The 23,605-nt window shown below is 40.2% G+C and overlaps 1 protein-coding gene across 1 annotated transcript; it reads right to left on the bottom strand.

Annotated features, from left to right (window-relative positions):
* Positions 1-7,332: 7,332 nt before the first annotated feature.
* LOC136944779 (myosin heavy chain, fast skeletal muscle-like) lies at positions 7,333-20,582 on the bottom strand. Its single transcript, XM_067238678.1, has 40 exons — positions 20,566-20,582; positions 20,074-20,292; positions 19,751-19,894; positions 19,478-19,634; positions 19,346-19,373; positions 19,078-19,192; positions 18,383-18,475; positions 18,230-18,293; positions 18,027-18,125; positions 17,823-17,926; positions 17,608-17,746; positions 17,375-17,493; positions 17,058-17,207; positions 16,678-16,848; positions 16,177-16,480; positions 15,967-16,031; positions 15,748-15,835; positions 15,501-15,618; positions 15,294-15,417; positions 14,854-14,990; positions 14,336-14,591; positions 13,999-14,241; positions 13,734-13,910; positions 13,398-13,543; positions 12,923-13,013; positions 12,374-12,763; positions 11,948-12,074; positions 11,712-11,830; positions 11,393-11,589; positions 11,064-11,247; positions 10,706-10,871; positions 10,386-10,510; positions 9,991-10,299; positions 9,494-9,697; positions 9,265-9,390; positions 8,349-8,519; positions 8,098-8,202; positions 7,892-7,987; positions 7,591-7,722; positions 7,333-7,459 (listed from the first exon to the last, which is right to left on the bottom strand). The coding sequence occupies exons 2-40, from the start codon at positions 20,278-20,280 to the stop codon at positions 7,442-7,444; spliced, it is 5,808 nt and encodes a 1,935-aa protein (XP_067094779.1). The 5' UTR covers positions 20,281-20,292; positions 20,566-20,582; the 3' UTR covers positions 7,333-7,441.
* Between the last annotated feature and the right edge of the window lie 3,023 nt (positions 20,583-23,605).

Raw genomic sequence — 23,605 nt, 5'->3', positions numbered from 1 at the left:
GCCTTCGTCTTCCTGATTAGCTTGACCAGTTAACATTTCACACTAGCCTACGGGTTGTATACAGTACAATCACAGACATCATAAACCTGAAGTGCAGTAGTTTCTGTGTTTCACCAGTAGATGGCGAGACAAGCACAGCCCCTAAAGACTTTTTGATAGTGGCCTGTTGGGTTCAGGCTGTTTTATGTGTCCAATTTAGAATGATAGTTTTTACAAAAGTTACCACGGTAAATGTGTTAAATATCTATGGTCCTGTTTCATACTGGGGAACTTTGAAGTTTGTCAGCGTTTTTTTTCTTCCCTTATTTTCACATGCTTGATATGCTGATTTATTGTAGCCCACGCATCAAAGTCAAACAGTCATCCCTCCATCATCCCTCTCATCTCTGAAAGGACGGGGAGGACTCCCGTGGTGGGGAGATGAGAGATTCTTTGCTTTAGTTCCATCACATGGTAACTCTTACTCATGTATTATGATTAAATGAACAAACTCAAAAGTAAAAAATACACTGACTGCTGGACATCAAAGTTATTCTGATGATTCCATTGAATTATTCAATATTTAAATAATGAAACATTTATACAAGTTTTTATACAAAACGTATGGAAAAAACTCACTCAGCACTATTGAGCTAAAATTGTAAAATGTCAGAATCAGAATCAGAATGGGTTTTTATTCGCCATGAAAGTTTGCACAGACAAGGAATTTACTTTGGCAGGAGAGCCTACCTAGGCAGCCATTTTCGGCGCCAAAGGGAGGGAGTCTAAAACACTGTTTGAATCAGCATGGTGGCAAACTTCTCTGATCAGTATTACATTTATTCATTTAGCAGACGCTTTTACATTTATATGTATGCTAAACATTTTAAGTACTAGAACACTTCTTTTGTCAAATACTTGACAAACACATACATGACAAAGGGAATAAATACGGTCAGAGCATGTTACCACATTTATACACCATTGTCTTTGTCGCCATCTACTGAATTAAAGCTGTTTATTAAGGTACAACTTGTCATCAACCACTTAGCAAGCATTCTTAGAATCAAATGGCTTGCTCTGGGCTTCAAGCCTCTCCTTTTCCGGTTTCCGAAGGTAAATTGAAGCCTTCCCATACTGAGCCAACTCCGCATCCGTACTCATGGCCGCGGTTCACTGGAGGAAAAAAAACTGGTAGACTGGCGTCTACTCTTTATTTCATTGTCTGTCTCTTCAGACAAGTGGCTAACACATTTCAAATGTAAATGCAATTACAATATATTTGGGATTGCTTTGATTGTCACTCCTCTTTTGGCCTTTACAAAGCCATTTCCCCACCAATGACAATTCTGTTCTATTACAGTAAGCGGTTCCGAGTTCCGAGCGGTACCATGTGTGAGTGCCTCATACAGTACATGGTAAAGAAGTGCATGTCCAGGCTTAAAGCACAGATAGCATTTTGATGTCACTATAAAGTATGGTTCTGAAAATTAGATTCTATGCTGAGGATAATTGTATTTCAACAATCTTTTGTATTGTATTAAGCCATGTAAACTGTGTTTTACATTTACATTTAGTAGACGCTCTTATCCAGAGCGACTTACAGTAAGTACAGGGACATTCCTCCAAGGCAAGTAGGGTGAAGTGCCTTGCCCAAGGAAACAACGTCATTTTGCACGGCCAGGAATCGAACCGGCGACCCTCTGATTACCAGCCCGATTCCCTAACCGCTCAGCCACCTGACTCCCTTTTTTACAGTGTGCATTCATTGGTAACATCAATCTCCCCCCCCCCCTTGGGTTTTGTCAGCCCTAAACAACAATAATGTAGGGGCCCTTTGATCGAAATGTATTTTTATTGTTACTAATGCTTTTGTGTGTGTGTGTGTGGGGCGGGGGGGCGCGGGGCCCTAAACAAATGTTTAGTTTGTTTATTGGGTCTTTGTATACCACTGCTGTCTTGTGAAGCTGACATGGAACATGTAATTTTGCTGCCTTCAGAGATGACTTTGTGCAGAACTTTATATTTGACAAATCCAAATGATTAAACTGCTGTGTGAACTGACACAAAAAGACTAAATGCAACCCGACATGCAGATCTATGACAAATTGGATGGTTTGGTGAGAAAAAAGGTGATACCAATTTTTTATTTTCAACAGTTTGTCTTTTATTATTATCCACTATTTACATAATGTTCAAACTCTTTAGACACCATTTATTTTGTCAAATATTTTCAGAGACTTAAAGACAAAAGGAAAAGAATTCGAACTGGTTCAAATTCAAATTGAAGGAGTATTGAGGAAAAAAACAAATATATAATTTGTACCGTTTTTTTGTTTTTGTTACAAAACGATTTTTATTGATTTGCATTTCAATATATTAGGTTTCAAATATGGATCATGTTCCAGATCCTCATGTCAACTGCCAAACTGTCCTGTCTAGATAGATTTTGATTATTTATCCTCCTTTGTTTTTCCATTCGTTTAAAATACAGTATATCTCATCCCAACAAGACATTTTAGGTGACACAAAGTACTGCTAGAATAAGGCCTTAAAGTCTATAAGGCTATAAAGTTGGCTATTACTTAGGAACACCATTTTCAAGATACCATGATTACATGGTTCACATTTCCACTGGCTGCCACCTGACAGGGTTTCAGCAGGGTACATTTTGAGGTTTTCTCGTCATGCCGCTAAATTTAAGGATGAGCTTTTAAAATACTACCCATCCGACAATCGCTACTGCACAACTAATTATAATTGGTACAAACAGTATATCATATGGAATTCTTGTAATAACTGTTGACCTACTTAACCTAGTATCTTTGACCAAATTGATTTTATAAAAATATCTTAACGCCATAATTCCTCAAATATAAAGGATGGTAAAGAGAAAGCCAAAGATACATTTCACACCAACATTTTTAAACAAACTTTACGACTAGATGTCATTGGATTGTTGTGCATTTACTGTTGTAACGTGAGCTTATAAGAAACATCAACCCTGAGTTATAGTCTAATTTGGGATGTGTCATATGCAATGGCAGAACTCCAGTAAAGCACAGCCACCTTGGCTTCACTTTGAAAATTCTTCATGAAAGGCCAAAGTGGGTCTTGGCTCATTTCAGGCCAGATATTCCAGGCCAAATAGTTCACTGGTAATTCAATTATGTCATTTAGTAGTGGCATTTGAGCAGTATCAATGTCAGTAAAAAAGTACTTTAGGTTTGTGGTTGTGTAATACCGTTGATGGCTGAGAAGCAGGTGTTAACTGCTCATGGCAAAACTTAAATAATACATTTATAATAATAATAAATTATTTATATGAAGACAGGTTTGTGAGGAGGAATGTAAAATGTTCCCACCATCTGACAAGTTATGTTATAAAGTTAAAATTCTAATACAATTTTAAATGTAAATGCAATTACTTTGGGATTGTTTTGATTGTCACTCCTCTTTAGGCCTTTAAAAAGGCATTTCCCCACCAATGATAATTCTGTTATTTTACAGTAAACGGTGCTCAAAACACTCATACTCAAACATTTATGTTAGGCCATAAATGCAGTCTGTCTGGGAGATCCCTCAGAGCAGGCAACTTCTGTTCAAGATTAAGAGGTTATTTATTAATAATAATAATTAATTAATCATTTGTAATGCGCCTATCTTGCACACAAAGCACTACAGTGCAGTCAAAAGTAAAAGTTGCAATCATAGAACATACAGTAATACACAATAACAAAAAGAACAGACTCAATATCATTAATGATGTGCCTCCACATCATCAATGGTAGAAGATCTTTAAAGATGTGCCTCTTCACAAATTCACAAACTTGTCTCACGAAGTTGACCTTTCACTACATGTTTATAAACCTGAGAAAAACATTTATGCATTTAGCAGACGCTTTTATCCAAAGCGACTTCCAAGAGAGAGCTTTACAAAAGAGCATAGGTCACTGATCATAACAACGAGATAGCCCCAAACATTGCGAGCAGCCAAAACATGAAGCATACATTGTGGAAAACCAAATAAGTGCCAAAGGGAAGAACCACAAGAGCATGCAGTTAAACAAGTTACAATTGAACAACATGAAACTCCCCACAAGAGAGCAAGAGTGTACCTGTAGAAAAAACAATCAACAGTAAAATATAAAACAAATAATTGTCACGCAACATCAGACCAAAACAAATTCTTGTATGTGTAAACCTAATTGGCAGTCAACCTATTTGTGATTCTGATTCTGATTCTAAAGCAAATGTGCAAGAAATTGAGCAATAACAGGTCTGTAATATGAATATAAATATTGCTCAATAATGACTTGCTCAGGTCCTCTTTGCAGTATGTTTCAGACATATACATTCAAGAGCCTACATTGGAGGAAAACAAACCCCTCACTAAAAGTGGACCGTTAAATGCAGTTCAGTCAAGACACTCTGATTGATTTCATCATTTATTCATATACATGAGAATAGGTTTAACTTTGGCGGAATGGATGTACATGGGGAAGCGCTCTCTGCCTTCACTGCACATGCATGACGTGAGGCAGCGAGCAACAAGTTAAATCCCCAAGTTAAATAATGGTGGTGGGTAGCAGCGGCGCAGAACACTAGCTAATCGACGATGCGTGTGCGTGCATGGTGCGACTTTATAGCGCCGCCTATCCAGCTAAGCCTATGGCCTGAGAACACGGCGATGGGTGATATGACGCGCACTGCCCGAGAGCCATGCCTGAACCTGCTTCGCTCATTTATAGAGCAGCTCACACCTACTCACAGAGTATAGTAAGTGTAGAGGTCATTTCCAAGAAGAGATTTGAAAAGGTGCAGTTCAAAGTAATTTAAGTTATAGATACATGTTGTAGCTACCGCAACAACACATTTATTTGGAACAATGTAATTCAAATTAGAATGTGTATTAACTGGTTTTCCTTCTGCATACAATTATTGTTACGGGGTGGTGGTGGTGGACCTGATGGTCTGATTATAGGTGGGAAGCGGCCAACCTGGTGGCCTGGTGCAGCCAGAACAACTTTGAGCTCAATGCTCTTAAGACAGTGGATGATTGTGGACTTCAGGAAGAACACAGCCCCACTCACCCCCATCACCCTGTGTGACTCCCCAGTCAACACTGTGGAGTCCTTCCGCTTCCTAGGCACTATCCTCTCCCAGGACCTCAAGTGGCAACTGAACATCGGCTCCCTCATCAAGAAAGCACAACAGAGGATGTACTTCCTTCGGCAGCTGAAGAAGTTCAACTTGCCAAAGACAATGATGGTGCACTTCTACTCAGCCATCATTGAGTCCATCCTCACCTCCTCCATCACTGTCTGGTACGCTGCTGCCACTGCCAAGGACAAGAGCAGGCTGCAGCGTATCATCCGCACTGCTGAGAAGGTGATTGGCTGCAATCTGCCTACCCTCGAGGACCTGCACACCTCGAGGACCCTGAAGCAAGCGAGAAAGATTGTGGCCGACTCCTCCCACCCTGGACACTCCCTGTTTCAGTCACTCCCCTCCGGCAGAAGGCTGCGGTCCATCAGGACCAATACCGCACGCCACAAAAACAGTTTCTTCCCTTCCGCTGTTGGCCTCTTCAACAAGGCCAAGGGTCCACACTGACTCTAATGACTTCCTGCTTAAAACACACTGCTTTTTGCACATCATTACAAAATTGTATCTTGTACATTTGTATTTTTTGTAATATTTGTATTTTTATATTGTAAATTACGGCAACTTATATTTTATTTTATTGTATATTTTATTTAATTCTAATTCCACTTAGTACTGCTAGTTTATGTACCCTTAGTATAGATAGTCCACATATTTAAATTTTAGGTTCCCATATGTTTATTGTATGCACCTTCCTGCCAAAGCAAATTCCTTGTCTGTGCAAAATTTCATGGCGAATAAATCCCATTCTGATTCTGATTCCCAAGTGCACAACACAGACGAGAAAAAACTGAGAGATGGTCCAGAGGGGTTTAATGTTGGGGTAAGTGCAGAGGGGAAAGATGGTGACGGAAAACAGACAGGACGGCAGGGTAGGCTGTGCAGGGTTTGGCTGGGAGGCAAGGTTGGTGATCCTGGAGGCACAGGCAAAAAAACAAAGTCAGCACTGAATGGTTTCACACAAAGAAAACTCGGTCTTACAATCTCTCTTTGTAACTGGGAGTATATTACCGAGGGTAGACAAAACTATTATCCGGCGATGAATGACGTGAAAACCAGGGTTGATAAACTGCAGGGCTGATGAGTTGATGGGAGACAGGTGTGGAGACTGAGGCAGAGTGAGTGGGTAATTGGAACTGGAGACCATGGCCACACCCACAACCAGGAAACACAAACAACACAACAAACCGCCAATAGGGGGCAGAGGGAATGACAATTATATTCTCAGACATATGTTTAAGTACCATACAGGCTGTAGTCAAGAAAAACTTGTAAATCTCTGTATTTTATTTCCTCAATGCCTGGTGATTGCAGTAACCTTTTACGTAGCCTCACCATGAAGGCAGTAATCTCTCTGTTTCTGTTTGTGTGTCTGTCTGTGGCATGATTATCTTGAGAACCAGGCATTGTATGATGTTGAAATGTGTATCTCTCAGGACTCACAGACATGCAGTGTCGCCTGTAAAATTATTCAAATGTTCTGTTTGCAACAAATAAATATAAACGTGTTAGCCATTTACAGGCATTAGCGTTTACCACATAACGTTCGACCAAAGGGACTTTCTGACTTTGTAAGAAAACGTCTCACATCGCCATAAAATAAGGGTAACATGGGGGCCAAAGAGTCAAGGATATGTATTTTGTCGCATGAGGAGGCCATCAAGAAAAAGGTGTGGATTAGTTTTATATCCATCACCACATAGCGGCTAACGTTAGCTATCTAGATACCCACCCACGGGTTGAATAGCCATAGCCATGGCTAACTGACAAGGTTAAATTCGGCTCATTGTTATTTTATTAAAAATAAGGAATTGTGTAAGAGAATGTACATTCTGTCTGTAGAACCAGCAACGAGTCACAGTCTTAATACATACCACAGGCACTGTACTAGTTAGGTAAAATAGCCTGAATTATTCTTCATCTATATGATTAGAATTAGAATTATTTTATCAGTATATTTTGCATCCCTTGCAGTCACTAAAGGACCCACTTTTTCAAATATATTTCACTGAAACAACATGGAAGAATTAATTTGGCTACACAGGCCATATGTTTTGAAACATAATTTGGATGCAGATATTTTTTATGTGCTTTATTGACCTGTGTAAACTAATTTCTATGTACAAAATTGTGCAACCTTAGACAACATTTCTACCTCCTACAACAAATCCACAACAAGCCATGACGTTTTGAAGATTGTTTCTTTTATTTATTTTTACCTCAAAATATCACAATGTAAACCATATTTTATGAAACATAGCAATGTTTAGGCATAGGATCTTGCTCAGGTTAGTGTCTATTCCGCTTCTTTTGCCTGATTGTAAGAAAGAAAAAAACAGGGAATTATTGTATTGAATTTTTATATTTGACAAATGGTCTGACAAAACACTGTCATGCATTTGTTTCTTTGTCTGAACCCTTGTTGTGACAGTAGGAGATCTTTACCTTTCCAGAGTCACGACTCTTGGTTCTGAGCTTGTTGACCTGAGACTCAGCAATGTCGGCACGCTCCTCAGCCTCCTCCAGCTCATGCTGAACCTTCCTGAACTTGGACATGTGGGAGTTGGACTGCTCCTCCTGGGATAAATTCATTTTGAAAAGATTTCTTAAAAACATTGTAAATGTTTTTGTTGCAGCGATCATTCAGACAAGAAAAACGCCATTGGTAAAGCCATAGAGATATACAACGAAAGCTAGGAAAGCTTTATTTTGCATAAGCAAAGCTCAAATAAGTTATTAGACTTACCGCCTCCTCAGCCTGTCTCTTGTAAGCCTTCACTTTAAGCTGCAGCTTATCCACCAGGTCCTGAAGTCTGGTAACATTCTTCTTATCCTCCTCAGTCTGATGCAGAGAGGAAATCTTAATTTTCTCTAATTACACACACTCTAATGATAAAAAACTGAGCAGATTTGATAAATATGCTCAGTGTAGTGAGTGTGTTTTTATATCACCTGGTATGTCAGCTCCTTGACTCTGCGCTCATACTTGCGGACTCCCTTGACTGCATCTACACCTCTCCTCTGTTCAGCATCAACCTCAGTCTCCAGCTCACGCACCTGGGTGGAGAACAGGAGCTCATGGTGAATCCATCACTCCCATGCTAAAAGGTCCTTATTAACAGCATTATACCGGGAAAACATGGCTTAAGAATATTTTAACCTTTCTCAAGGCAACAGGGATAATTTTACGTCTGCAAACTTACTCTGGACTCCAGTTTCTGGAGCTGCTTCTTGCCACCCTTCATGGCTAGGTTCTCTGCTTCATCCAGACGGTGCTGCAAGTCCTTGACTGTCACTTCAAGATTCTTCTTCATCCTCTCAAGGTGAGAGCTGGTGTCCTGCTCCTTCTTCAGCTCTTCTGCCATCATGGCTGCCTGCAACAACAGAATACAGCTTGGTTGAACTGAGGAACTGTACATACTCATAGTATATTGTACCAGGTTACATGAACAAAAAATATTTTACAGTACAGCATTATATTATATATACCATATACTTGTGGAATGACCCAACAAACAAAGCCTTATGAGAACTGAATTTTGTAAGAATCAGCACCATCTAACACGTTTCTGCATTCTACTTAGATGGATCAGTGGGGGTCGACACTAGAATTGTGAACACATAAGTTATGAAGCAATCACAAGAACATGGCCACAAGGTGGAAGGTATGCTACCATAGGGGTAGGCTACTGTATGATGATATGGTGGTAGTGACTGAATTGTGAATGAGCGAAGCTAGTTCAGGCATGGCACTCGGGCAGAGCACGTCATATCACCCATCGCCGTTTTCTTAGCCCAAAGGCTTAGCTCGATAGGTGGCGCTTTAAAGGCGCACACATGTACGCACACGCATCCTTGATTACCTTAGTGTTCTGCGCTGCTGCCACCCACCACCATTCCCTTCTCCCCCATGTTGTCTGTCTGTACTCCCCGTTGGGGGATTTAACTCATTGCTCCCTGCCTCATATCATTCATGCACAGCAAGGCAGGGAGCGCTTCTCCATGTACATCCATTCCGCCAAAGTTAAACCTATTCTCATCTATATGAATAAATGGTGAAATCAATAACGTGAGTGTCTTGACTGAACTGTGCTGTGGTACTTAGTTAGCTAGACTCACATCAGTGATGGCCTTCTTGGCTTTCTCCTCAGCATTTCTGGCCTCCTGGACAATGTCGTCCACCTCTCCCTGCACCTGAATCAGGTCTGTCTCAAGCTTCTTCTTGGTGTTCAACAGGCTGGTGTTCTGGAAGAGAGTACACATGGATATTAGCAAAACAAAACCTTTGCTGTGAATGTTATGTAACAATGTGTTTATATGTATGTGTGTTTGTGTGTGTTGTCCACACCTGGGAATGCAGAAGTCCCACTCTCTCACTGGCGTCCACCAGCTCCTGCTCGGCCACTTTGCGTCCTCTCTCTGTCTGCTCCAGACCCACTCTCAGCTCTTCAATCTCAGCCACCATCAGACCATTTCTACGTTCCACCATGGCAGCCTGTTCCTTCATGTCGTCTGCGGCCCGGACGGCATCATCCAGGTGCAACTGGGCATCCTAGAAACACCACAGAGTGTAGAGAGGAATGAGAAGATGCTGCTGTGTACAGTATTTCTTTAACTGCTTCAGTAATACTGTTTGTACTGCAAGGTGTATTGTTCTTTGCAAGGATGATATTATGAATTGCCCTTCTATATACATGCACCCATGTTTTCCAAAACAAAACAAATATGATCCGAGATGGATATTTGAGCCCCCATTTTAAGTCTAGATCTGCAGTAATGGTCTGAAGTAAGTATTAATGTAGTTCACGGCAGTCTACTCATCACTATGGTCAACATTCACAGTACCTTGAGCTGCCCCTGAACATTCCTCAGCTGCTTCTGGGACTCAGCAGCCTGGCGGTTAGCATGGCTTAGCTGGATCTCCATCTCATTCAGGTCTCCCTCCATCTTCTTCTTGACTCTCAGAGCATCATTCCTGCTGCGGACCTCAGAGTCCAGGGTGCTCTGCATGGAGTCCAGCACTCTCTGGCTGTTCCTCTTGATCTGCTCCATCTCCTCATCCTTCTCTGCCAGCTTTCTGTCCACCTCACCCTTGATCTGGTTCAGCTCCAGCTGCACACGCAGAATCTTGGACTCTTCATGCTCCAGTGTTCCCTAAATAAAGGAATGTTTTAGCAAATGTCATTCTTAATTGTGTTTATCATTTCCACTTAATTCTAGAAATTGTGGAGAGTTTGTACCTCAGCCTCCTCCAGAGCCGTCTGGATCTCAGACTTCTCTGTCTCCACTGTCTTCCTGGCCTTCTCCAGCTCATGGATGCTTTTGCCAGTCTCTCCGATCTGCTCGGTCAGGTCAGAGATCTCCTCTGTGATTTGAAACAGAAGCTTGTTCAATTAGCAAGCTTAGTTTACTGAATCCAACACGAGTTCAACAGGAAACTGTTTTCCCCCAGTTGATGGTTCTGTGAATCAACTAATGCAAAGTATAATGATATGGTGAAATAGGAAATAATTCTCTCTTTTCAAAAATACAAAAGCACCACACACTACATTTATCTCACGTTGCAAGTTCTTGTTTTCTCTCTTCAGAGTCTCAAGTTGGTCAAGAGCCTCCTCATAGGAGTTCTTCATCTTAAAGAGCTCTGTGCTGAGAGAACGAGCCTCCTTCTGAGCTCCCTCCAGCTCAGCCTGGCCCTCCTCATACTTCTGCTTCCACTCTGCAAGAACCTAGGATGAAGCACACACAAAAGTAGCCTTTAACACATAATGTCAACATGTAAACAATGCGTTAGGCTCAAGGCACAAAAGCAGGGCATGAGCATGTCAATGTAGTTCTTAAGCCCCAATTGCAGATTTAGGTCCATCCATGTTCCACACTTACAATTACATAAAACCTAGAACTGGCACAATATTTTTTACCTTGTCAAAGTTCCTCTGCTTCTTATCCAGGTTTGCAGCCAGGCCATTGGCTCTCTCAACATCAATCATGAGGTCCTCCACCTCTCCCTGCAGCCTCTGCTTGGTCTTCTCCAGAGAGGCACACTTGGAGTTGGTGGCCTCAATGGTCTCCTCGGCTTCCTGGAGACGCTGAGCCAGCTTCTTTCTGTTGACACAAAAAGTATCACAATGGTGTTCTGTCCTGAGTTCAAACTTGGAGTGGTTGACAGTAACTTTATATTGGGGTACTAACATTACTATCAACTTTCTGTATTGCGAGCTTAGGGAATACAATTGTTTTTTTTACTTACTTGGCCTCTTCCAGCTCCTCTGTCCTCTGGATGGCATCAGTTTCATACTTGGTTCTCCACTGAGCCACCTCAGAGTTAGCCTTCGACATGCCACGTTGTAGCTCTGCCTTAGCCTCCTGTTCCTCCTCAAACTGCTCTCTCAGCAGGTCACAGTCGTGGCGGGCAGATTGGACACCATGGGCCAGTGCGTTCTTAGCCTGAGAGGAAAATAATTGAAGATGTGGGTGAAGTAGTAAGGGACCAAAAAAGAGTATTTGCAAACCACTGTACTGTAAAACTGTCATAGTTGATCAACATAGGGCTTCTTTAGTTGTTTTACCTTGACCTCCTCCTCAACATGCCTCTTGAGCTCCTCAATCTGCTGGGTGTAGGCCTGCTTGCCTCTGGTCAACTGGGACACCAGGGCTTCCTTCTCCTCCAGCTGGCGACCAAACTCACCTGTGGGGAATTAAGGAAGCTCTTCCTCAAGTCTGATTCTCTATTATACTTGTTTTCAATATACATCTTGTGGAACATATTTCTGCATGTAGGCCTTTGAACAAATATGTCCCGTACCGTTCTCAGTGAGGAGTCGGGCTCTCTGTCCACTGATGTCATTGACCTGGCGAACATTCTCATCGTTCTTGGTCTTTATTTCACTGAGCTGGTCCTCAAGGGTACGGCACATCTTCTCCAGATTGCCCTGTGGAACAAACATCATGTTTCAATGACATAGATACTTTAGGGTTTTTTCTTTATACTGTTAAGTGTAACACAATGTTTTCCAATTGAATTTGTGAAATCCTTCAGTTGTTAAAATGTAGTAAATTATATAAAATTTACAAAACTTGCCTTTAAGAGGGAATTTATAATCAGTAAAAGGTGAACATAAAAAGGCTTTCCATAAACCTCTGTAACCCACTCTAAAACCCATCCTTTGCTTACTTGGTACAGTTTTACATAAATTCTATCTTTCTGTTTAGGTTTATTTGTATCACTGACCTTAGCCTTAGCAACTGCCTCCATGTTAGAAGAAAGGTCATCAATCTCCATCTTGTATTCACTCTTCTCTTTCTCCAGCTTCTGTTTGACACGCTGCAGGTTGTCGATCTGCTCTCCCAGCTCTGCCACACTGTCAGCCTGCTTCTTCCTCAGGGCTGAAGCTGTGGACTCATGCTGCAGGGTGGACTCCTCCAGGTCACGTCTCAGCTTCTGGAACTCAGCCTCTCGCTTCTTGTTCATCTCAATCTGAGCAGATGTGGCGCCTCCAGCCTCCTCCAGCCTCTCACTGATCTCCTCAAGTTCCCTGGACAGATCAGCCCTCTGCTTCTCCACCTTGGCCCTGGCAGCACGCTCAGCCTCAATCTCCTCTTCCAGCTCTTCAATACGAGCCTACAGTAGACGAAAACATTTAGCATCAAAGTCTCAAAATTCTGGCCCACATATGAGAGGAAAAGGACTAAATAGACAAGGGGGATTTTAAACACAAGCAAGTACAATATCATCAATACAAAACCAGGAAATGTTACTTGTTTAGCAACTACAGCGCACCTGGAGCTCCTTGATCTTCTTCTGCAGCTGGGCACCCAGAGACTGCTCATCCTCAACCTTGCTGAGGAGCTGGCTGGTCTCAAAGTCCTTCCTTTAGTGCACACATTAATCCATGTCAGGTTTTGGTTTTGTGTCATTGAGTGGAAATTAAATTGTAAAGCACGTTGATCATTTTTATGTTAAGTATTGAGAAAGAAAAGCCTTGTTATCCCTAATGACAAAGATATTCAATGAAGTAATCTATTAGGTATCTGATTAGTGTAATTAGAAACAAAACTCAGTTTCATAGGTCTTTATTATTGCATTACTCCAAGGTGAGTAATATGAATAATCAATGTGAAATGCATGACCTATAGATGGGGTTGAACATTGGACGTCGAAATTATTATGTTGAAGTGGAAATTCAATGTAATGATTGCTGGAGTAAATGAAATCAATATGTCAAGAATGTCTCTAAGGATTATACAATACTTACTTCTTGATCTTTTCATCAGACTGCTGCTTGTCGTTCTCCAGGTCCATTATGGACTCCTGGGCCAGTTTCAGGTCTCCCTCCAGCTTTCTCTTGCCTCTCTCCAGGTCCATACGGAGCTTCTTCTCTTGCTCCAGAGAACCTTCAAGCTAGAGGACAAAACACAATTCTCATACTTAAGTTTTGATATTAACAGCTATGTATTCATAACATGTTATATTAGTCAGTTGTCCTACTGAATCCCTAAAACCAATTCATTATATGAGATTAAATTCAATACCAATAGAGGCAAAGTTGGCTAAAACCCCAAATTGTGCACGAAAAGATAACTTTACTCACATCATCAACTTGCTGTTCCAGCTTGGTCTTGGCCTTGGTCAGAGTGTTGACTTTGTCCTCCTCGGCCTGCAGGTCATCCAGTGTCTGCTGGTGGGCCTCTTGCAGGGCTTTCTTCTCCTTGGTCAGCTTGGCAACACTCTCATCTTGAGATGCCATCTCCTCAGTCAGGTTTTTAACCTGCACAAGACAAAGTTAGTTCAAGTGAAAACTATTGTTTGGTGCTTTTCAACAAGCTACTGCTTGGATATTGGTGAGATGTTGATACCTTGTTCTCTGTGGCATGTTTCTCCTTCTCCACTTTGGCCAGGGTAAGCTCCAGATCATCAATGTCCTTCTTCAGCTCAGAGCACTCATCCTCCAGCTTCCTCTTCTTGGCGGTCAGCTCAGCATTGATCTCCTCTTCATCTTCCAGCCTTTCTGTTGTCTCTTTGAGTTTAGCCTCCAGCTGGATCTTGCTCTTGATCAGACCCTCACATCTCTCCTCAGCATCATTCAGACCCTCTGCTTCCTGAGAATAACAGAGGTTAATTAGACTTGAATGTGGTGTGTGTGTGTGTGTGTGTGTGCGCGCGCGCGTGTGTGTGTGTGTGTGGCTCACTTACAGATGCAACTTGGAGAGCCAAGTCATTCTTCTCCTGCAGGAGGGACACCATTTTCTCCTCCAGCTCCTTCTTGCGAGCCTCAGCCTTGGTAAGATTAACTTTACATTTCTCATAGTCCTCTTTCATGTTGGCCAGCTCCTTCTCTGTCTCAGCACTTTGCAGGAGAGGCTTGATCTTGTAGTAAACCTTCATCCATGGCCAGTGTTTCACATTCATGAATGAGCGGACATTGTACTGGATGGTGTAGACAGACTCTCTGACAATGAGATATAGACACAGTAATTGTTAAGCTCAATACAAATTATCCAATGTAATTGCATACTTTTACCCTAACCCATTCCTACATATCAAGTCTATCATTCCATCAAGCCCAAGATAGCCATCATTCCAAAATTACAAGTTTACATCATTATTCTAACAAAAGCTTCATAGTAAAACAAAACGTATCACTCCCTAAAAACAAGATTTGAATGCAAATACTTGAATCAATATTTTTTCTGTTATCATCTCCATCTCACCTCCTCTCCATCATCTTGGTAAACTCCTTCCTCATCACGTATCCACGGGCAAGAGCCTGTGTCATGGTTACCAGAGTAGCAAGCTTCTCATCTCTCATCTCCTCAAGGACACCAAGCAGACCAGCTTTGAAGAACACCTAAGACACAGGTATAAACCAAAACTTAAATAAACAACATAAACACTTCAAGTAGAAAGCAAAGTGATGTATGATGTTAGGATCAAATAAATGCCAATGAAATTACTTGCTGAGGATTTATAATACAGTACATTTCTCATATGTAGACATATTCTGGTCTCATATTATAAGATTGTTGGATTACTCTTGAAAACTTTAAACTGCATTTTGAATGTTTACCAGGTAAATTAGATATTTAATAACTTGGTAGATCACAAACATGAGTTGCCAGTATCCCTTCATCAATAGTGTATGGTATGTTACCTTGGTGTGTCCAAACTTGTACTCCTCATGGTTCACATCAATTGACCCAAGCAGCTTCTCAGAAGCCTTCTTGTTATCCATAAACTGGCCTTCGGGGATTACACCGGCATTCAATACTTTGTATCTGAATAGGGAGAAATTTGTTTTATTAATTGCTATGTTGTTATCTATCTACTATATATTTGTTGCATTTGTGTTTAACATTACCTCTGCTTGAAGTCAGCATAAATGATTCTGCTGGGAAAGCCCTTTGTGCAAATCCTAATACCCTCCAGCACACCATTACACCTCAGCTGGTGGATAACCAGGAAGTTCTCCATAAGACCTGGATGAAAGATTTAGGGTCAGCTTTTTACTTTGTGGAACTTAATCGTAGAAATAATAATCAAATAAATGTACTCTATGTTTAAGTAGTAATGACTTAAGATAAATAATACGTAAAACACTGTTTTACCTGGAGTCTTTGACTCATTGGGGATCAGACAACGCACAAAATGAGGGTGGGTGCTCCTCAAGTTGGTCATCAGCTTGCCCAAGTTCTCCTGTAAGGTTGTTATAAAGCATTGTTACTATCAGATAGTATTCATAATAAAGCTAAAATGCTCACTAACATTAAAGTACAATCACAGCATGAAACTATCCCAAATTATATATTTTTAAAAACCTCACTCACTCTGAACTGAGAGGACACAGTCTGCATGGAACCTCCCTTCTTCTTGCCTCCTTTCTTTGTGGTATCTGTTATAGGAGTGTCAGGAGTTAGACAGCATAATAAATGAATATGTCTTGTTGTTTGAACGATACTGTTAATTTATTAACAAATAATTTGAATATATTCAATGTATAAACCTGTGTGTTTGTAATCTAATTCAACCATACTAACCCTCAGGTGGAGCAGCAAGATAGAGCGCGGCCAACAGTTTGGTTGAGGACTTTCCATACAGCTGAAGCACAGAGTCGTTCAGGGGATCCTTGTTCTTGTCCAGCCAGCCAGTGATATTGTAGTCCACTGTACCAGCATAGTGGACCAGGGAGAAGTGGGCCTCAGCCTTGCCCTTTGCTGGTTTAGGCTTCTCAAATGCCTTGTTCTTGCCAAGATGCTGGTCATACAGCTTGTTCTTGAAGGAAGTGTCTGAAGCCTTGGGGAACATGCACTCCTCTTCAAGGATGGAGAAAATGCCCATTGGCTGTGTAGAAATATACTTTGATCAGTCAAATATACTGTGTATAAGAGTGAGCTGAAACGGCATAATTGAATTAGACATCTAATGAGCACTGTGATATGATAAGAACATGTCAGTTTATTCATACTGTATCTGCATGTATGAATAACCTTGTATCCTTGCCAGGTATGAAACATCCACAGTTTTTACAGACACCTCACCTTCTCAATAAGCTCAATGCAGGCAGCCAAGTCCATGCCAAAGTCAATGAAAGCCCAGACAATGCCCTCCTTCTTGTACTCCTCTTGCTCCAGGACGAACATGGTGTGGTTGAAGAACTGTTGCAGTTTCTCATTGGTGAAGTTGATGCACAGCTGCTCCATGCTGTTGTACTGTAGATTTGCAAAGTTTGGCAGAACTTTATTGAGCGATCCCACCATACCGTATGTGTTTTTTACTTTATCTGCACTTTTTGTTCCTCTAAATGAAATCATTAAAATAGAGTAGATACTAAATGTATAGTTTAATGACACATGAAAGAAGCCACTTTTGAATGTATTTCTAATTATTTTTCAAATATTGCCATAATGATCAAACTCACGTCAAAGATCTCAAAACCAGCAATGTCAAGCACACCGATGTAGTAGTTCCTTGGCTGCTTGGTGTCCAACATCTGGTTGATGCGGACGACCATCCACAAGAACATCCTCTCATAGATGGACTTGGCCAGAGCACTCACGGAATTGTTCACCTGTGTTATAATGTTGGTTCCACTTAAACATTGATTTCATTTTATTAATAGTTTTTTACACATAATAATTGAAAACACTATGCTAAAATGAATATTACAATCAAACTTTATTTCTTAACAGCTTTTCGGTTAAAACAAATTTGCTCTGATGCTTTTCCAAGCCTTACCTGAGGCACTGTCTGACCCTTGGTCACATACTCATTGCCAACCTTCACTCTGGGGTAGCACAGGGCTTTCAGCATTTCAGCTGAGTTCAGACCCAGAAGGTAGCCAATTTTATCAGCCACTGGGGAGAGAAAGGAGCAATGTGCATCAGAGTGCAATGTTTATCACAGGAATATCAATGAATCAATATCAAATGAATGCTCTTGAGAACATCGATACAAACAATTTGGCTTACCCTCTGTGCCATCTGGCTCAGCCTGCTCCTCACGCTGCTTCTGCTTGAAGTGCATGTTTCCATGGTGCATGACAGCACCAGTAAACTTGTAGATGCTCATCTTCTCTTCACCGGTGAAGCCCAAGATGTCAATAGCATCCTGGAGGGGCAAAGAAGGTTTACATTAAACCACCAATACATTATGATTTTCAAGTTCAACCCTTTTAGTGACTTACATCTGTGGCATCAAGCTCGACTGTGTCATCAATACTGGCCACAGTGATCTGACCCTGGCTGATCATGGGGTAGTCATAGGGGTTGGTGGTGATAAGCGACATTTCTGTGGAGACAAAACTAAAATTATGATCACCCAAGGCATTTGTACATTTTATGTAAAAGGCTGAACCCTCAATGAGTGGAAAAAGGAGTAAATGCCTCACCAACAAGTTCAGGTTTGTGGTTGGTCATCATCTGGTAGAATATGTGGTAGCCTCTCTCATCAGGCAGCTGGAAACTTACTCTGGACTTCTCCAGCAGGTCTGTGAGAGACATGGTTGAAAGGATAGAGAAAAATGAGAACAATTTGAATGGTCACCAATATTTATTTAAAGGAGCAACTGGGAAATAATCCAAACCTACTTACAGGTCTCAATGTCAGCACTTGCCAGTTTTCCATTCATGTGGAAGTGAATCCTAATGAATTTACCCTGAAATAGTGCATAGAGAGGGCTTTTTCAACGTATCCTATTGATTTCTAAGTTAGTGTAAAATGTAAAAATTTTCCCTCCAAACTTACAAAGCGAGATGAGTTGTCATTCCTCACTGTCTTGGCATTACCGTAGGACTCCAGTAGAGGGTTAGCTGCAATGATCTGATCCTCAAGGGAACCCTGAAGGGAGACAAACCAGTTGGTCATTTAGACTGATCACCAATCATCCAAAATAATTCTCTCGTCACTTCGTCTTTAGTCATTCACTCCTGGAACGCTTCCTCTAGACTAGGTCTAACCCTGTTTTTATATTATTTTTGAACACCTTTAGTTTAATATATTTGGTCAGAGTTAACACAGTACCCCCCACTTAAAGTGCACATGTCATAAATTCTTAACCTCTTAAGTTGCTGAATGAGTATATAAGTAATATACTAACAGTCTTATTTAAGTTGTGCTGTATGTAAAACTACCACAGGACTGCTGTCAAGAATGACAACATATTTTGAAGATATAAACTAGATTTTAACTATACTAAGGGAGTATGTTTGTTTTCAAATGTGGGGGGACAGATTTAGTTTATAACTGATGATGCAGCCGGTGAATATAATTTTCTTAATAAAAAATGGGAGGACATATTTACAGTTTTTATGTATTATGAAACCTACGCCCTTGAACTCTACCATGGCTTTTTTTTTTTGGGGGGGGGGGGGGGGGTGTAAAAACGATGATGGGTCAACAATTGATGGAATGCACTTTATATGGTGTATATAAGATCATACCTGCATTTTGCCGGGTACTGGTTCCTTCTTCTTCTCACCTCCAGAAACAGCAATGGTGGCAAAGTACTGGATGACACGTTTGGTGTTGACAGTCTTTCCAGCACCGGATTCTCCACTGGTTTATTAGATGATAAAAATATGATTTAGTTTGCATTAATTAAAATAAGTATTGTCAAGCATCTGAAGTCATTAAGCATTATAGTCTTCATATTTATATACATATACATACATATATAAAATATACACTCAATTAAAGTCGCAAACTTACGTGATTAGGACTGACTGGTTCTCCTTATCTGAAAGTCAATTGACAAATAAATGTATCAGAAGTGATACAAGTAGCAACTAAGAATCCATCCATCTATATTTGAATTCAGCCATCCATTAGTAGAGTCCATACCAGTCAACATGAACTGATAGGCGTTGTCAGAGACGGAGAAGATGTGGGGTGGAGCCTCCATACGCTTCTTCCCTCTGTAGGCGTTGACCACATCCATGTCATACACAGGGAGCCACTTGTAGGGGTTCACCGTGGCACAGAAGAGCCCAGAGTAGGTCTGCATATGAGCAGAGAGTAAAGGGAAATATTGCTATTAAAGTTCAAGTATACATATTCTGAGGGTGTCATTTGCTTCCTTAAGGTGGCTCATGTCTATATGTGTAGTTTTCTTACGTAGATCATCCATGCGGCATAACGCTCTTTGAGGTTATACAGGACAGTAGCTTCACTGAGGTAGGTCATCATGGCCATGTCCTCAATCTTATCATATTTAGGAGGGTTCATCTGCAAGACTTCCTCTTCTTTGAAGGTTTTAACCTGAAAGATTATGTCAATTACATCCATGAAGTCTACACTAATTGAATAATGTATACATTTTTCAAGTGAATTTCAATAATATTTGATAGTTTTTGTACATTTTTAAACATCTTAAATGTGTCAGTAACTGTGGCTGCAAAATATAGATGTATAGAATTCCGTGCAAAATATCCTCTTACCTCCTCAGTGATAAGGACTTTCACATCACACTTCCCACCATCCCTCTTAACAACCAGACCCTTGAGGTACAACTCCTTGACATCAGGCACATAGCAGGCATTCTTAGAATCAAATGGTGCAGCCTGGGCCTCAAGCCTCTCCCTCTCAGGTTTACGAAGGTAAATGGCGGCCTTGCCATATTGGGCCATCTCCGCGTCCGTACTCATGGTGCCGGCTTACTGGGGAAAAAATATCACTGTTACTAAATCTATTCCTTATTTTTTTAAATGATGTGCCCTTTCTCATGAATTCATAATTATCCTGTGGGCCTGAAAGTTTAAATGATGAATGCATTTACTGTATATTACTGTAAAGTAAGTAGGCCTCAGAAAAATACAAAGAATAAATAAAAAAATATCATAATTCAATTTAAACAATTACAGTAGTAGATATACTGATAGTGCTTTGGCTTTGAGCAGTATACATGTATGTAGCATAAAACTATGTCTCACCTGTTTTTGCCCTCCCAGATGAAATTGACTCTTAGTTGGTGCTGTAAAATATGATTGTTTAGAGTTTTTTGAGAAATGTATCCAGAAATAACACAACCAGAACGTATACACATTCACATGTCATTGCTATACCTCCCGTCACATTTGAGTGTTACATAGTAGGGATGCATTTTTAAGAAAATGATTGGTCAACACCGTAAGCCAATATTCACATCACAAAATTGGCTGATGCCGACATTTTGACTTTACTGTACATTTCTACAAAGTCAGAACTTGTTATAAAATGTTTCCTTCTGATGAGGCTTTTAATTTCTGCTCATTTTAATTTAAGTTCATTTTAAATTACTGTTTCATATAATTGATTAAGATTAAAATGTATACCCCATTCAGACATAGGACAAATGACCACATATGGTATACACATTTGATGGACACATTGACACGTGAATGAAGAAAAAAAACGTAGCCTATTGTAGAAATATGATTAGCATGGTGTCTTTTCAAACATCACAATCAAAAGTAATCAGCCTTTTTTAAGTAGTTTTTGGGAGGGGGGGGGGGGGGTAATACCTATGGGTAATGGAAAATGAATCCGTGCATCCCTGCTACACAACAAACACAATTTACAGTAAATGCAAAATGTCGTTCAAGAACAAAAACATACTTTTAAACATCCAATATCTTATAGTAAACAAAAGTTTGTCATCCCAAAATAGTATTTCAGTTATGGGACAAAACGTATTGTATCACATTGTCTGTCTTTACATTCAAAACTCAATCTTACATGTTTCTCCATCATAGTTGACTAATTTTTCTTGTATATGGGCAAGGCAAACCTACTTAGCACGTAATAAGCACAAAGTGTTATGAATTTTATCTATTTGCCTGATCTCAATAAAAAGGATGTGAAAATAACAAGTATCTTACCCCACAGGTGGAAGTTGTCTGTCCGTGGATGCTGCTCTGTGGGACTCCTTATATCCAGTGGAGAGTGATTAGCAAGCAGAAGCTAATTGTGGACTACTCTCCTAAAGGAAATGGATTAGAGACAAGAGTCTACAGTTTGACTTTCACCCCGTCCCTGGCTTCCCCTCTTTCTCTCTATGTCTCTTTTGCATAATACAGGACATTTCTGAATATATTACACATTATATTCAGTTTTCTTTGAGTTTAAAATTATTTTTTTTTTGAGTTCATTCATATATGTTATACAATAATGTATACAAAGGCCTAAGTTGGATTTCTCTTCAGTACAGTAAACCTTAAAGGTTGTAATGAGTACAGTACTATATCCAGCGGTATCATCTGCGATCCATATTTATAATTATATTTTTTTGATGTATACCATGCAGTTTGCACAACTTTTGACCAGTTTGCTTAATGTGTGTGAAAAGGAAAATCCTGTTTCATTCTATATTATAGAAAATAATTTTGAATAGGTTCTGCAGAAAAGGAAAAAACTTTATTTAAAAAGGGAAAATTGGGTGTATGATTTCAAATCCAACGTGAAGAGTATAGAGATAAAATATCTGGTTACCCGCATACATGAGTGAACTGTATGGATTTGATAATAATGACTTTGAAATGTGGCAGTCTGGTTTATAGTATCCTCATCTTATTCAATCCATTGAAATCTAAGACGTATTTATTTTGGATAATAAATTATCGGATGACATGATTTACTGATTTAGCAAGCCATAGAAATTTACAGTAGGCTTACTATAAATCCAGTTATAAGGAGACAACATGTAAAGATGTCACGCCTGTATTTCGGGTTTCTCTGGTCGGAAATGAATGAACTTCCTCACAAAGCTTGGATGACATTAACTGAGGCTGAGACCAACCATCTGTGCTGTATGTCTGGCTTGATTACAACTAGCACATATTTGACATGGAAAGGTTGTAAAACTTGTCAAACGATTAGAAATTACTTAACAAAAAAGTGATTCAAGTATTCGAGTGATTAATTGAGCAATTTTGCATGATTCTTGCATGTCCATGCATGACATGGCATTTGACACCTCAAATGCCATGTCATGCATGGCATTTGTATGGATGTGAATGCATGGCATTTTTAACACTCAGGACATTTAATTATTTGACATGCCTCTTATGAAAGGCCAGAGAGCTTGCCCAGATAGCTTGCCCTGAAGGGCTTGGCAGACCTTCAGGGCAATTTATCTGACTGGAAACTTCATCATGGTATCAATGTCCAAAATATGAATGGGATATGTTGTCGTGGAACAGACATATATGGTCACATTGCTTTCTTGCCCACCACCATGTTGGAAAACAGCTTGACAGGACAAGAAGAAATATAGTCATTCAGCAGTGCCACATGAGATGTATCATGTCAGAGATGCCTTATATGCTTGTCGAAGTCAATAATAACCTTGTGCTCTGAGGAGAGATGTTTTCTGTTGATGGTAAGAATGATTGGAATAAGAGAAACATTAATATGTTCATATAAATATTTCGAATGTAAATTCATTTAATAGGTCTTTGGCACTACTACTAACTGAAGCAACAGTCGTGGAAATGTTGTGTTGCTTTAATCTTCATAGACCCGTTATCATTCAAATTCTATGACTACAGTGCACATACACACGCACACAAACAGACACAGACACAATCCCACACATCCACAAACACACATATGATGAGCCATTAATAATTAGTCAGGGGAATCCCCCTTAACAAGACAGTTTAGGTTAAGAGGTTATTCAACAGTTTGTTCAGGCTGGCTGGATTCCAGGCTCCTCGAATACAGTTTTGTGTTCCAGGCGCCTCTACAGTTATGACAGGTACATAAAACTACAGAATACTTTAGTAACTCCAAAGACGTACAGTGAGCTGCAGATGTAGATGAGAATTAGTATGAGATAATCACAGTCATACACAGGGGTGGAAATCTCATATATAATTTGGGGGGGACAATTACATGACATTTTCTCAAGGGCCATTTTGAGGGGGCACACCAAAAGTATTGCTGTAATACATTACCTACGTTATAATGTATATTATCCCCCCCTGGATTTCT

This window comes from Osmerus mordax, chromosome 6 (assembly GCF_038355195.1).
Source record: "Osmerus mordax isolate fOsmMor3 chromosome 6, fOsmMor3.pri, whole genome shotgun sequence".
NCBI lineage: Eukaryota > Metazoa > Chordata > Actinopteri > Osmeriformes > Osmeridae > Osmerus > Osmerus mordax.
The sequence above is the reverse complement of the archived record's forward strand: the minus strand, read 5'-3'. Positions and strand labels throughout refer to the sequence as shown.